General features: G+C 38.3%; 1 protein-coding gene across 1 annotated transcript in view; it reads left to right on the plus strand.

Annotated features, from left to right (window-relative positions):
- Window positions 1-16,935, plus strand: part of IGF2BP3 (insulin like growth factor 2 mRNA binding protein 3) — a 164,451-nt gene that overhangs the window by 18,173 nt on the left and 129,343 nt on the right. The window contains exon 3 of the mRNA XM_048838380.2: window positions 10,438-10,486. Coding sequence (XP_048694337.1) covers window positions 10,438-10,486 — 49 coding nt within the window. The remainder of the gene's footprint in view (window positions 1-10,437; window positions 10,487-16,935) is intronic.

The raw sequence follows: 16,935 nt of genomic DNA on the forward strand, positions 1-16,935 counted from the left end.
AGAACTGAGTGCTCTTATAAATTCTGCTTTTAGTTTTTCTTTGTGGTTAATACTTCTGTGTTTAAAAAACGATACTTCTGAGCATTAAAAGTATTAAGATTTTTGCCATCTAGTCAAAGAAAAGAATCTGAATCTGGAGTTGCCTAATCAAATTAGAACTTTTCACCCTTTTCAGAGGTAAACATAACATTAATTACAGATCTTCCAAAATGTCATGGTAAACTCTCTTGTCTCACAAACGTGAATTTCAACGGAAAATTGTTTTCCTGAATGTTTGCCCACTCTTGTTACAACACCTAAGATTTGTTTTAAGTTTAGTTTGTGCGTTTTCCAGCACTCAGTTTAATTGTCTTCCCTGTGTAGAGTCTGGTGATCTTCCATCATGGAGCTCGTTCCAGGATCAGGGTCTTTATTTCCCATCTTTGTCAGGGTCTCTCATATAGCAACATGAGAGAGAGAGAGAGAACATTTTTTTTTTCTGTAGAAGGAAAAAAAGTTTGTGTATAAAAGTGATACTCAGACCTCAGTGCTTCATTAGCCAAATTAGTAATCAGCATTACCCAAAAGAGCCACAGTAGCGTGAATTCATTGTTTCATTTACTATAGTACTATATATTCATATTTAAACAGTATGACGGGAAAAGTCTGGGGGGTGTGTGTGTGTGTGTCTATAATTATATATAATTAATTATCTCAGCAAAATGACTCAAGTATTATTTTATCAACTACAATTGGTTATTAACATAGCAAAAGCATCCTGACTGGTTGTTAATTAAATCACAGTGTTTTAATATCTTGTGCTGCAAAGAGCTGCAGAAACTCATTGAAAAGCTGCTTGTGGCTCCTGAGTTTCAGTCTGAGTATCACTGGTGTATTAAAACAAACAAATCTCCAAACACTCTGGCAGGGTGATGGGGGATTTTAGGGGCAGGTACAATGTTAAACTACTTTAAACTCACTTTTTAAATAGACATTTGTTTCAACGTGTAACATTAAAAGTTAGAATCAAATTTGTAATAGCAAAGGAGAGAGACCAGGGTAACCTTAATTGCTAAGTTCATGCTGTTGAGACTGAAGAGCAGAATGTACTGTGGCCAAGTATCACAATATCTTTTTCTCAAAGCCCTGGATTCTGGCATCACGTGACTCTGTGAGAATCTAAGATCCTATTGTAAAAAGTTTTAGCCCCTATAATTGTGGTGAGAACCTTGAAAATGTGGCATTAAAGGCTAGGAAACCAGAAGGCAAATGTATTTTATTTAAGCCAATTTCATGATTTTTGAACACATTGGGAATGGTAATACTTAGAATAGTAGGTTTAACTATAAACATTATTGCACTCATCGATTGTTTAAATTTAATCTTCAGGACAGTTTAGTGACTCGTTCTTCCTGGATTAAACCCACATCATCTCATCCTCCAAAAATTCCCCGCCCCCAGACTTTATAACCACTGTCAATGAGATAGGTCAATACATATTTACATCAAGCTTCTAGCTGATGGGCACACAGGCAATAACTTCTCTGAGAATGTCTGTGAAATAGATGTTTTGACTGTTTCTGTTCTTCAACTGCTCTTCGAAGTGAAGTAACTTGTTGACTTTTTTAATTACAGGCATTAGTGCCTATATTTGCCTAAAAATGGCTTTAATATATACTTTTTTCCCTCTTGTAGTGTAAAAATAGCAGAACTTGCTAGTAAAGATTGTAAATGCCCCCTTTCCTTTCACATAGTCCCTCCAAACTGGCTACAGTTTGCAGCAGAGATCTTGTATGCGAGTTTCAGCTTGGAACTGCTTCTTATGGCTGATACAAATCTGTGAAAACTGGGTTTGTAATGACAGGTTTCAGAGGAACAGCCGTGTTAGTCTGTATTCGCAAAAAGAAAAGGAGTACTTGTGGCACCTTAGAGACTAACCAATTTATTTGAGCATGAGCTTTCGTGAGCTACAGCTCACTAAGCTCATGCTCAAATAAATTGGTTAGTCTCTAAGGTGCCACAAGTACTCCTTTTCTTTTTGGGTTTGTAATGGAAATGCTGATGGCCTCAACACCAGCAGCACTAGTAGACACCACTAAAATATTTGGGGAGGTAGAAGAGCCTTTAATTATGTAGGTGTTTAAAAAAAGGGAAAAAAAAGTTGCGGGGGGGGGAGAAGATTAGCATTTGTGTGCTACTACTAAGGGATTAGAAGACTATGCAGCTAAGATGGTTCATAAACAATCCTATTGCATATTTGTAAGTGTCTTTCTGCTTGCAAAAGGCATTGTGTTTGGTTTTTTATGTAGTCTTTAAGTGGACAACTTACAATGATTCAGATACCAGTTGGTGGGGAGTGGGAGGAAAAGTGGCAAAAGCTGTATAATTTTAAAGCATTCGGTCAGCAAAATGAGTTGAGTTAGAGGTACAGTTGTTTGAAGAATACGGATCCTTCATCTGAGTGGGGGGTGGGGCAGGCAGAAACTAGCTTTCAATAAACATGCAGCTTCTCTAAAGGAGTGGGGTGGGGGGAATAAGGGGGACTGTGGAGTACCATTCACAGATCCATTGAAAACTCAGTGGCTGCAAAATTGAAGACCATGTTCTTATTGATGGATGATAGAACTCACCACAGCATACGTATAGTGCTGTATCAATTTTTAAAAAAGTTAAAACTCTTAAAACAGTATTTCATTATGGTAAAACTCTTGGAAAATGCAAGTATCTTTCTTTAAATAACTGCGAATTTAAATTGAAATATGGTAATAGTTGCAGTGTCTTTTAATTATTTTCCATATTAAATCTCTTTATGGTCCACACATGGGAATTTACAAATAATGAATATAAGATTTTAGTCTAATTAGAAGTGTGAAAAATAGTCAAAATTATGTCTTGAAGTGGCCTTAGCTGAAAGCCTGTTATCTAATTTATTTTTATAAATATAAGGACTACAGGCCTATGATTTGACTATGCAGTGTGAGCTAATTTGGACATGCTGATCAATAATAGCCTTTAGGTTTCATGCATTCCAAAGCAACTCCCACCCTCAAAAATCTAGTCTGCAAAACAAAAGGGGGCAGAGAGAGACTTGGCCTTTCACACACCAAAATATTTCTCTTTTAGAATATAAGCCTACATTGAAACTAAATTGTTGCATTGGTGTCAAGTAGCATGGCTCGTGGTTTGTGATATAAGAATGGAGATGTATGAAACATTGGCCACATATGTAGTTCAGGGTTACTCTTAAAAATCTCTGGTAGAGAGATCCAGGCACACACATGTATTGTGTACATCTGGGGTGTTGGGGAAACAATTGATCGTACCTTGACATTTTTTTTTGTAAGCGAGAGCGGAAAGTTCCTTTGTGTGACAACATAAGAGCCACATTTTCATCTTGAGTGTTGCATATAGACGTATGCACCTCTCCAAAGCTGCTTCTGTGGTTGGGTTTGTATGTGCAAAAGGAAAATGAGACATGCATCATGTCTGAGATTAGAATCAGATCCTCAAATTTAAATCTAGCATGCTTTGAGTTTTGAGAGATCTTACTTTGTTGAAACTTTAAAACCTTTCCTGTTCTGCATGTAGTGACGCCTGGTGTTCTTAAACTGGGGGAGGGGAAGAGCGGTGGCTGTGTAACACATAGCTTGTTACCTAAGCCTCCATTTGTGTGAGTAATAGTATTTTTAATCTGAATTGCGGCAGTAAGATTTGCGGTTCAAGGATGCCCCCTCCAGTAAAATAAAGATGCTATGGTGTATCTGTGTTTTAATGTTTGAGAAACTACTTGTAGTTAGTAACTATCTCTTCTTGTTGAGCAGTTTGATTAAACTTACTCATCTGGTATTTTGAGGGGAAAAAATACTTCATTGTTTCAGAAAAAATCTTCATCTTAAATACTAACAATATTATAACATTGACAACTTAAGTATTTGAAGCCTGTTCCCCAGTATTCCTTCTGCTGGCAAGCATTTTGGTTGGTTTTATGAGTTTATGGCCCAAATTAGGCAAAATATAGCAATTATTCCCCTTAATGTGTTCTATAGAAATACACATTAGAAGTTGCTTAGCTTTTTATAGAAATAATGTAAAACTTCACTAGCCATTTGTCAATTCTAAACATAGTTTCCAGGGTAACACACACACACACACACACGAGACTATTTTTAAAAGCTATGCAGTGTAATTCTCCTTTTAGCAAAAGGATATGAAAACAAAACTTGGTTTTTAAGACATTCATCAGAATTGCTCATTAGGAGCAAATGAACTGATGGGGCCACAATATATGGAACTTGTAGGTAACTTAAAATAAGGAGCATTTATTCAATGTCTTTATTCAAAGGATTTTGTTTTTTGCTTATTTCTTGCATGCTTTTTTAAAAAGCGGAATTAAATTTTAACTACTGTATCTTCCCAGTCTTTCAAAATCACTTACCCAACTTAACTGGCAAGCATATTGACTGTAATATTAATTACAGGAAAAGCTATTCCATTGCTATCTTAAAAAAAATCCCCCAATGTGATGTTACTTTAGTTGGTGCTTGGTGTGACCGCTTTATATTTGCTACACAGAGAATATCGTGCGTTCTTGTGAATAATTTAATTTTTGTAACTGTAGAATGTGGGCCTGATTCCTCACTGTCACTGGTATGAATCGGGAGTAACTCCGTTGTCACGGTGGCTGAAACTGTTGCGGGAAGAGCGTTAGGCACTGTATAGATAGAGAAGCTTTTAAAAACAAAAAAACAAACCCCTACAGAGTGGCATTAATAACCATTTTAATTTTTGTTTTATGGTTAAATGGTAGGTGTAATAAATAAATATAAATGTCATGTTTGTTTTTCCTGCCACCAGCAAAATCATTTGAAGTTTGATTCATTAACAGGAATTTGCTGTATTGGTACAAGAATCTTTAGTTTTGCCCTCAGTGTCTGGTTAGTCCAGTTTGAATATCTGGACAGCTTTTTAGATACTCCAGTCCTTTATTAGACCATATACTATTTGTAGCAAATCTCAACTTTAAGTTTTAAAATACTATTATTCTGTGGGTTTTTTTGCCAGGTCCAGTTTCTTCAGGTGATTAGCCAGTATATTAAGACATGGGTAGTTGCAGTTTATCAATTCTAAATAGGCATAACTGAAATGAATTACCGTTCCATTCTTTACAAAGTTCTTAACTGCATAAATCAAGACAGCTTATTTCCAACTTTGTATGAAGCTGAATCTCTTGCAGTTGATTTGAGGTAAAATTGTAGATGTTGAGAGAAGAGCTGACTGCTCGTGACCCTTTCAAATGTACAAAGTCATTTCATTTCTGTCCTGTGTCAGAACCATCTTGACTTAAAATGCCATGGTTTTATGCTGACATCTTTCCCTTGTAAGCTGGTAATTTTACTTGTATATTTTTATTCTGTATGGTTATTTAAATCAAATTGAATAGATGAGTATTGCACTACAGCTATAACCACACAACATAATTTACAAAACAATTCTCATACAAACACTTTGGGGTAGGGAACTTGTCATTTTTTGATGGGAGGTGTTTGTAAAAGGCTTTGCGCACAATAACAGTGCAGAAGCAAAATCTTTCAGTTGCTGTAAAATGCTGGATATAAAGATTAGGAACTCTGAGCAAAAGTTGGAGATATTTTTGGTATTCCTTGTAAACATATTTGCACAGAAACATCTTAATCTCCCCTCCCCCGAAAAAAACCAAACGTCTATGAATTTGCCTTGGCCAGATATAATCCAGTTCATCATGCAGGAATGAGAATGCTGAAATGTTTTTAAGCCAGAGATATGTGCATGGCCAGTGTTTGAGCATCTTCACCCCAAAAGAAGTTCTTGGGAGGTGGGAGCAAATCATTTCAGTATTTCCTTTTATTTACAATCTCTGCTTAGTACTGTTCTAAACCTATAGGGTTCTCCTTGGCCACAGGCACTGTGGGTTCCAAAACATGTTTTGACTGTACACTTGTTCAGAAGTTCTTTCTAAGATATATAAAAATTGCTCTGTTAGTTGAGTAATCTGTGTTACGCTACTTTAAACATACCACTGTACAGTTACTTAGTAAAGAACTGCACTTTTCTCTGCCAATGAGCACAGTGAAATCTGTAAGCATATAAAACTGGTGTGGGCACAGTATAAATCTGTTAATGCACTTCAAGTCATGGCTGATACTTGTATTTGGATCCAGTTTCCAACACTGCACCAAAAGTGCAATTGAAATAATAGTATTAGAGTTTATCCAGTTCTTTTCTTCAGTTGCAGCTTTGGAGCAAGCCTAATACAGGACCTAAACATGTGTATTTCATCCTCTGTGGTAGAGGGCTGTTGTGTGTATTTTGAGAGAGAGAAATGAACATAGTTTACATACATCTAACTTTTGAAAAGTATCTGAACAGCACGTTATTAAGATCAGATGCATATGTCTGATTTTAATAAGTAACTAACCGTATAACTCAAGGGAACCAGAGAAATTGGTCACACTGACTAGATTTATTGCAAAGATCTATTAAGATGCCCACGCACTCTTAGGTATCAGGTTATCACCAAAATTTCATTCAAAAAGTAAAACCTTCATGAAGTTAAGAATGAATCAGTCATTTCTTTAAATCTTGGGTGATTGCAGTTTGCTTAATTTTTATAAATTAATTCATTCATAAATATTAATATGACAAAAGTGATTGAGCATGACCCAGGAGCACAATCACATTATAGTATTAAAACCTAGCATACGATACCTTGCCAAAGAGAGCAGCATCGTTTAGAAGGGATGTACATGAGCTGATGGTTACTGAAATAGAAAAATGTCTCTGGAATGAAATTTTGACTTCCGTCCCTCCAGGATTGAGGCATCTTTTTAAAATGAGAATTCCACACCTTAAGCACCCTAAGCATGTATTTTCTTGGAGAAAAATCCTGGTATAATGAAAGCTAGATAGTGGTGTCTGTCTCACTGAAATCAATGACCAGGATTTGTTCCTTACCATGGACCATATTAACAGATTTTGCATGTGGTTTGATTCATGATGCTTTCTTAGTAGTTATTAAAGTAAAGTTGTGTGGTGATCCTGCATGGGTGTGTGTACACAGATCAGATGAACGTAATTCAGTAATATTTTATTGGCACAACAAGCTGTTAAACAATGTTGCCAAAGTGTACAGTAGCGGTGGAAGGTACAATCCTGTCCAAGTTTGAGCAGCCGAGAGCTTCATGCATTTATCATTGGTGTACATTCCTGATCCCTGGTGAGGCTGTTATATGGCATGATATGGTCTCTCACTCTCTCTTTTTCCCCCTCCTCCCCCTCATTGCTTTTGGGTGAAAAGCCTTAAACCTTTTTACTTCAAAGATATATTTTTTGCCCTGTTTTCTAGAAAGTGTCTGTGGTCTCTCCTGTCACATTAGTTGCGTGATGAATCTGGGTTTGGACTGAACTGTGTGTGTGTTAACTGCATCTACTACAATATAACAGTAATGTGAAAGGATTCCCGACCCCCCAGACCTTCCTACTTATATTTTTGTGATCTGCATAAGAAATACTAGATAATGTAAAAGCCTTGATGGCGGACAACAGAGTTATGCTGTTATGTTTGGAGCATGGCTGCTGAATGGTACAGCTGATTGTACTGACCTTACTTTAAACTTACAAGCAACAATGTGAAGTGTTCATTTAAAAAATGTGACCTTTCACTTTCACATGGTATTAATAAGTGTTTCACTATTGCCATAAATTCGGAAGTGCACAATATGAAAGATACACCTTTTTCAGGCTAGCTTTCAGAAATCTTTCTACCCCCATAGTTTTCCCCCATCTCCATAAATGGTAGGGGATCTGGTCATTTAGGAATATGATCTTTTTTTTTTTTTTTTTAATTTTCGCCCTAAATACTTATCTCTGTGTGCAAATAAACTGACTGGCCAAGTTAACTTTTATCAAGTTTTTTTTGTCTTTAGTAGATTAAAAAAATTGAGACTGGTAAAAGAGGCATGAATAAAGGTCATAAAACTAGATTTATTATGTCTGTCCTGTGTTTTGAGGTAAAATTGAAGAAACACAGGGTTTTTGTGCTAGATGAAATGGGAGGAGGGAACTGTGTATACGAAATTCACCAGCTGATATACCTTCAGAATAACTATTGCCTAGTTCACAAAAAGAAAAGGAGTACTTGTGGTGCCTTTAGAGACTAACAAATTTATTTGAGCATAAGCTTTCGTGAGCTACAGCTCACTTCATCGGATGCATCTTGCCTAGTTCTGTATCAAGGATTGAGCTCTTTTGGTTAGCCCTGTTGTTGTCATGTGGTATATCGTGACAGTACATTTGTATCCTTCTATAGCAAGTTGTGACACACTCTCAGAACTCTTTTGTGAATTTTAATTGGAATCTACAAATAAGCAAGACTATAACAACATAGCTCACTTTTTAAGCACATCAAACAACATTTAGATGACTGGTACTTTGCCTTGAAATGTTCTAATACTTTAAACTGTGATTACAGACTTGACTATAAAATATACATTCATCAATTCAGTTTTACTGTTGTGTTGATGAGTAAGAATGTTTTGATAATGCAGGAGGACAGTGTATCACAAATGTAGACTTTTTAACTTTATTATGAAAAGCCTTTAATAATAAAGTTGCCCAAGATTGCAAAGATTTCTCCAAATATTCAGACTTTTCACATTGCTCCTTAGGCTGAAGTAGCTCCAGACTTTTGCCAGCAGGTTTTGTTCTATAAATCTCGGAAATTCAAAATTCAGGGGGTCAAGTTTATTTATTTATTTATTTATTTATACTGGAGACCACTTTTATTCTGTCCACTTGATTGTGAACTCCACCATGAGGTGACCAAATGTGTATGTGACCTATTTAAGTAAGTAGATATATATACAATACTTCTACAGTTACATTGCAGTTGGTGTCTGTTCGTCTTCAGAGTTCACTTTTTTGCGAAAATAGATGATATGGAAGTGGGCTATTTACACAGTACAGCTAGAATACTGGGCCTAGTAATTACCTTCTGAGGGGAACCTTCACACGCCGAAAATGTTAAGGATACAACTGGAGTTCGCTTTAACACAAGAGGCCTTTTGAACGGAGTATTTCAAGATGTAAAAACTAACTGGAAAGGTGAGTAAGTGAGGGTGAGAGAAGGAGTCAATTCTAGAAGAAATTTGCATAGAGAAAAAGAATGCCTTCCATGCCAGTGAGCTGTAGCTCACGAAAGCTTATGCTCAAATAAATTTGTTAATCTCTAAGGTACCACAAGTACTCCTTTTCTTCTTCCATGTCATTGTTAGGCAAGAATATCCCTAGCAGTGAGCATTGTCTACTTCGTCCTAAGACACTACTTGTCTGTACATGTATGTTTGTTTGTTTGTTTTTATTTTTAAAAATCGTCTGTTACTTTTTTGCAACACCACAAAACTTTGATACAGATCACTTTTAAAAGTTTAAAGTTTGTTTATAAACATTGGAAAGCAAAGTAGTATGTGTTTGAACCAACTGTTATGTCTTCTGAGGCAAAAATGTTTCTTCAGCAATTCTTAGCCAGCTAAGACTTAGTTGTACCCCATATCCCTCCAAAGGGCTTTAAGTGATTATTTTTATGGTATAATGTTATCAATTTTCATGATTTCTTACAAGAATAGCTTAACTGGTCACATGCACGCACACAGTACCTGAGTACAGCTGGAGCTGTGTTAATCTACACATTCTTGAGAATCCCAGGGGCTATGTGGCATCTCTGGCATTTATTTGTTCTCTTGCCTTGGGGGAAGGGAGGAGACAAAGGATTTGGCATTGAATCTAGTCAGCTTTGCTGTTGTACTTCAAAATAAATATGTTGTTGACTAGATAGGTGACTGAATGCTAATATAAATTTGACGCGAAAATCTAATGAACTAATTTCATGATTTCTGCTTTGGAAGCAAAGAATGTCAGGAATTCACGTGTTAAAATGTGATCAATTAGGCAAGCCCCTTAATCTCAAACCAAACCTATTTATTCAGGGTTTTTGTTTTTCTTTTTGTAGGGGCGATAGAATGCAGTAAATATTTGAAGTTTTCTTCTCGGAAACCTCCTGGTGTAAATTTTTTTCTCAAAAACAGTGAGGGGTGGAAAACTAGTATTTTGTATAGGCTTTTGTATACAAAGAGCTAGATACCTGTGTCTTGCTTAAAAAGGTTTAATGAAAATAGCTTTCAAGCTACATACTTCTATGAAACATCACAGCTGCCACATGTAAAACAAATATTACTCTAACAGTTTGATGGACTTGGTCTTACACTGGTTTTGATCGAACTTCTTCCATTTGCACTTCATTGTTTTATTTTTGTATACTGTGGATCTTTCTGCCTAGTTTATTAGAAAACATGCTTAAATGTACACTTTTTTTCTATTAATGATGCTTTTTCTGTGTTTTAACTATTTTCTTTAATTCGTCTGCAGGAGTCGGAAACTTCAGATCAGAAATATCCCGCCTCACTTGCAATGGGAGGTAGGATTTCACATTTTAAAATTGACATCCGTATCTAAAGCTGTATATTTCTGTTTCTCTTCTCCTCCACGAGACTTCATGCCTTTCCCCTGCCCTCCACTGGCTTCACACATGCCCCATTCTATTCTATATGTGGCGGGGGGAGGGGGAGAATCCTTTGAAAGTGTGAACAATAGAGCCTTCTAAGCAATTCAGATAACTGCCTTCATTTCTACTCTCTGAGTTAACATAAATAATGTTGAAATAGATTCTTGGGTAAATGCTGACTTCCTGATTCAGTCACTCTCTTTGACAGAAGGTTTATCCCTTTCAGAATTTTCTGGTACATGAACTCAGTAATCTTATGGAAGTTCAGAGTTAAATTCTTGGCAAAAAACCTTTCAACAGCAAAACTTTAATACTAGGCCTTTGTCTTTCAAATATTTTTTTTCCTTTCCACGAGTGGTGACATTATGGTAATTCTAGAAATAGAAACTGGTTTTGCTCATACAGTACAATTAAATCATCAACTCTGTCACCAGCCATTTCCATAGCAATTGCATATGATGCCACAAATAAACGATTGTGATTTTTACAGTAGGTAGGAACAGGATGGGTTGTTACGAAGATAAATCGTTTTGTTTATAAGATACACACACATACGGTGGGAAACTGTAGTAAGTGTATTTTTCAAGGATCCCTGTAGCCTAGCCTAGCTGATGGTAAGTCGTCATGCTGGCAGATGGAGATCTGAGGGGATAGAGAGTTACGGTCTTGTAATGTCATTAATCTGATGAAGCAGGTTGGCCAAACCTGTTCAGTTGTCTTTCTGTCTGCAACTACTTCATCTGCAAAATATCTACTGGGTGGTTTTGCCCTGTTCTGGATTAGAAGAACAGAGACCGGGCTCTCTCCAGTTCAGGCTCCCCATTTAGGGGTTTGTGTGCTATGAACACAGCCCTGTTCACCTACCCCCTCCTTCTGGTTTTCACTGTCAAATCTGGAAGTTGCAAAATAAGATCCTGCACAACATTTTGATTACCAGTGATAATTTTATGTTTTTTTTTTTTTAAAGTTTGCAGATGACTCAAAAAACTGGGGGAGTGGTAAATAGTGAGGACAGGCCACTGATTCAGAGCGATCTGGACCTCTTGAGAGACTGGATGCAAGCAAATAGTATGCATTTTAATGTAGCTAAGCGTAAATGTCTAGGAACAAGATGGGGGATTCTCTCTTAAGAAGAGTTCGGGGTCGTAATGGATATCAACTGAACCTGAGCTGCCAGTGTGATGCTGTGGCTAGAAAGGTTGGTGTGATCTGTGGGTGGATAAACAGGGGAATCTTGAGTAGGAATAGAGAGGTTATATTGGCACTGGTTTGGCTGCTGCTGGAATACTGTCTGGCTCTGGTGTCCACAATTTAAGTGTTACAAAATTGGAGAGGGTTCAGAGAAGAACCAGGAGAATGACTTAAGGATTGGAAAACCTGCCTTATAGTGATAGACTCAAAGAGCTCAATATACTTTAACAAAGAGAAGGCTAAGGGGTGACTTGGTTACGGGCTATAAGTACCTACATGGGAAACAGATACTTAACAATGGCCTCTTCAGTCTATTCAGTCTAGCAGAGAAAGGTTAACATAGTCCATTGGCTAGGAGTTGAAGCTAGACAAATTCAGACTAGAAATAAGCTGTAAATTTTTAACAGTAAGAGTAATTAACCATTGGAACAACTTTTCAAGGGTCGAGGTAGATTTTCCATTACTGGCCATTTTAAAATCAAGATCATAGAGGCTAGAATAAGGGGTGCTGCTGCACTCCCTGGCTTGAAGTGGTTTCCATACCCAGGGTTTACAGTTTGGTTCAATGGCTCTCAGCACCCCCACTGTATGAATTGTTCCAGTGCCCCTGATCAAGGTTTGTATGTTTTTGTGAGATGCTCTCGGAATTACTTTCAGGGAAGCTCTATGGCCTGCATTAATGCAGGAGGTCAGACTAGATGATCACAACAGTCCCTTCTGGCCATGGAGTCTGTGAATAAGAATATCCATCACAGATCGCTCCTGGGTTTCTCCCCCAGTTGGACAGTAGCCACCTGTATATCTTAGTGTTTTATACTGCCCCCATCATCATGGTGACTGAATGCCTTCCATGTAAAGTCAGTAGCAATAGGGAAGTCTCTAGTGGACTTGGTGGATTTTCTGGGAATACTACTTATTTTGGGGGTAAAATCTCTGCCTGGGTGGGTAGGGTTTTTGGCTTTGGTTGCGTGTGGATGTTTTGAACTTTTTTTAATAGTTTTGTTTTTTGGCTGGTAAGGGCTTAATGGGTAGCAGGTTGTGTCAGTGTTATGCCATTCTTCAGTAGCAAACTTTTCCCAGATTTCTGAACTTTATCTTGCTGGCTGTGCCCAGTTCCTTGAAATGCCTCTGTATACCTCAATCTGTTGGTCTGAGTCTGTCTCTTGCTAAAAGGGTATATCATTACCTTTATATTTCTGACCTCACTGGTAGATGTCTGTCCTGCTTTCCCTCAACTCCTAGTATAATTAATTCCCCAAAATGTTGTGACTGTTTTATGGTGACATTCTGGTTGCATTTCAGTGAAGGTGAGCGTCTTTCTGTGTGGGATTCCTAAAGGTTCCTAAGGCCAGGTCTATACTACAGACTTGTATTGGTATAACTGTGTTGTTCAGGGGTGTGAAAAATACACATACCTGAGCAGTGAAGTTATACCCCCCACGTAGACAGCACTATGTCGAGGGGAGAGCTTCTCCACTTGTCATAGGGACCACCTCTCAGGGAGGGGTTCTGCGAGGTACCTGCTTAGCACAAAGGTGGGATGAGTTCAGTCATATAAAAACGCTTCTAGCGAGTGCTGAAGAGGAACGTGTTCACTATTAATGGTATAGAAAGGTATAAGAGAAGTGTCCTGGAATTACCTCTGCAGTATCTTTCTCCTAAATGCTTCTGCTTCCACACACACAGCCAACTAGACATGAGGAACTTCAGGGTCTCAGTATGTGAATAAGATATTAAAAAGGCAAGGTTTAAATTCATTAGACACTTTGGGATTGTCTTCATGTACTGCGCTACAGTTAGTGAAGATGATCCTACACCAATGGGAGAGCTTATCTCATCTGCGTAGTTACCACATCTTGGTGCTAAAAGCCCTTTCAAGAGCTGCCTTTGAACTCTCTGTTGGACAGGTCTTGGATTTGTCTTCCTTAAAACTGCCTTTCTTGTGGCCACTTGCTTGGTGGGGAGAGTAGGAAAACTTTAAACTCCTTGAGCAGGGATCCCTGCCCTGTCTCTTCATAAGAACAACCTCTTTGCCTGACCTTTCTCTGTAGGTAGCCCTGTATGCTGCAGCTGGCTACTGCCCCATGCCCCAAAGTACCCAGTGTTTCTACTGAAGATGGGCATTGCTATTCAGGTGCCCACTCTGTGGGCTGGCATAACGGATGATGGAACAATTTTACCTGTTAGTTTTCTTCGGGCAGGCCTTCACTACCTGCAGGTAGTGATCGATCCCTGAACACGCTCCCCATCGACTCCAGAACTCCAGCTTGCGAGAGGCGGAAGCGGAGTCGATGGGAGAGCAGCAGCAGTCCTCAAGTTGACCTAAGATACTCCCACTTCAGCTACGCATCTTCGGTTGAGCAACCCCCTCCCCTGCCCCCGGCCGCAGTGTAGACCAGCGTTTATAGTCATTCTGTGCTAATCCATTTATTTTATGGTTCTTTTGTTGTATTGGTGGAGTTGGGGCTGTTTTTAATTCTTATGTATTGTTTTGAAAACATTACATTATATTGCTGGTGAAGTCTCTAACCAGTCAGCCCCTCATAGAGAGAAGGTGTCTGTACAAAATCGTTGCTTTTTCCTGTCTCCATATGCTGGTGAGAGAACTCAATTGACTGCTTGCACTGGCATAGAGAGACTTGGAGAAACCAGGTTACAAGGGAAGAAACTAATATTCGTGTATAAATTTGGTTTATTTCCAATACAGTTGTTTTAAGGAGGTTACCCAATATTGTTGTTTTCTGCACTAAAGTCCTCTTTCAGTTCCCTTGAAAGGAAGGAATTCTGAGGGGATTTTAAAAATAGGGCTACATTTTACATAAGGGAAACCAGACCAATCTATCACTATACTGAATGGTCAGTGAACACATGTTATACACTTGTGCCTTGTAGTTTGTTGGTAATTTTGTATTGTGGTGGTACCTAGAGGCCCCTGTCAAGGATCAGGGCCCATTGTATTAGGTGTCCTCTCGCACTCCCCTCCTCACACCAAATAGGTGCCCCAAAGAGCTTACAATCTTATTTTTTTTAAATAAGGTCACTGTTTCACAAGGAGCTTGGTAATCTGTTTTGTGCTAGGGAGACTTGGAAGAAACCTATATGAATTTGTGCATTTAGGCAAACACTTGAAAATGGCTTAAATGAAGTTTATTGCCTTTCGTCTGAAAGCAGTGGAATTACATAGTTGGAGGCCACAATCTCCCAAAATCAGGTCCTGGTAGGCCAGATCCTAGTTTTGCCTCCTCACTAAACCATACTGGTCATAGATCAGATTAGACATCTCAACAAAAATATGCAAATATTTAACCTGAGTGTATGTGTGTTAGCATTAAACAACATTTACGTTGTGGTAGCATCTTTAGACCTCAACAGATTGGGCACTATTGTGCTAGGCGTTATACAAATCTCAGCTCACTCTGGAATCAAGGAAGGACAATGACTTGTGGCTGAGCGTTCAGTTGTCTCAGTTGATGGATTAGTCTTGGAAGAGTAGGATAACAAATGTCTTTACTTACATTGTAGCGTTTGAAATTAACTGAATTTTAAGATTTTTTTGAGATTCTTGTTTTTATCATATGGTAGCATCATGCATAGTATTAAAGTCCCTGCCACATTGTCAACCTCTTCCCTTTATTTGGAGGCATTAAAATGAATAGTGAAGGATCAGAGTTGTCCCTGAGCTCTTACAGAAAATCACTTGCTGAGAGGCTGCTGCAGAACTCTCTGGTGATATCAGATGCTCTCGGAGGCAAAATGTGATTTTTACAGTTATCTTTCATTGTTTTTTGAATTGTCTGTTTTGCTCATGAGTGGCAAACAAGAGGCTCCCCTATGTATGCGGCTTCTAAGCCATAAAATTTCCATAGAAATTTTAAACTTGGATGTTACATTGTTTATAACTTTTTTAAAACGTGAGCCGATGCAAACTTTTATGTTGTCTTCCAGACGACTTCAGTGCCTCTGTTTTCTAGTAGCTTTACTAAGAAGCAGCAGAGACATTTCAAGTCCTTGGGCAGCTTGACTACTGCTTCTTAGATAGCAGTAGTGAAAAAGTTAAGTGTTATATCCATTTCACACAGCTTACTTGGGAGACCTATGAATAGGACCCAAAAAAGGAAGCTAAGAGAGGGACAGAATAAGGGATCCATTTCTTTTTACCCTTCCCTTTACAGCAGTCTAGATCAGGGAGAAGAGAGAACTCCTTGACCCTTCCCAGCATCTACTTTGTGGATTTTCCTGTTATTGGACATCTACTAGTTTGGTTACAGGGTGATACAAAAACAGAGCTAGCCAGCAGAATCCACACACTGCAGCTGGGTAGAAATCCAGTGCCTGCCCTCCTGGACATTACTTTTCTGCACACGTAGCAGGGATAGTTCAGAACTGCCAGTCACAAACTCCTGAATATGGGGGAGCCCTTTCTCCCTTAGATTCCCTACTGGCAGGTCTGCCTCCTATGTGGAATGTTGTAACTCATTCTGCAGTCTCTGGAAAATTGTAATATAGTGGAATTCAAAGCAGAGAATTAACTCCTACGCATTAATCTCTTTTGGTTCAATTGTATAGTTTTCATCCAAAAAGCCACAGATACTTAATTTGTTGCCAGAGTGCTAACGTTAATGGCAGGCAAACAGACTTTGTGGCGAGAGCAAGAAGTCTTCTAAGTCCTGGAGACAAGGCAGAGCCACCTTTTGTTGTTTGTTATAGGTTGCATCTGCACATTATGCAGGCAGGGTACTTTTAAGGGGAGAAGTGAGACTGAAACAAGAGTGTTAGAGACACCCCTCCAGCCAGAGTTGTATTAGTTCTGCTTCCCTTAGTCATGTATGCATTGCTTCATTGCCTTTCAAGTCCAAGACGTATCACCCTTACTCTTGAAGTGTTGCCAGAGGTTTGCTGTGGATAAGTGACAATATCATACCTATATTTAAGGAAGGCGGGGAAATGATCTAGGAAACTACAAGCCCGCTAGTTTGAACTGAATTGTATGCAAGGTCTTGTAACAAATTTTGAAAGAGAAAGTAGTTAAGGACACAGAGGTAAATGGTAATTAGGATAAAATACAACATGGTTTTACAAAAGGTAGATTGCGCCAGACCAACCTGATCTTCTTTGAGAAGGTAACTTATTTTATTTTTTTTATTTTTATTTTTTAAAGACAAAGGTAATGT

Source organism: Caretta caretta, chromosome 2 (genome assembly GCF_965140235.1).
Source record: "Caretta caretta isolate rCarCar2 chromosome 2, rCarCar1.hap1, whole genome shotgun sequence".
NCBI classification, from domain to species: Eukaryota; Metazoa; Chordata; order Testudines; family Cheloniidae; genus Caretta; species Caretta caretta.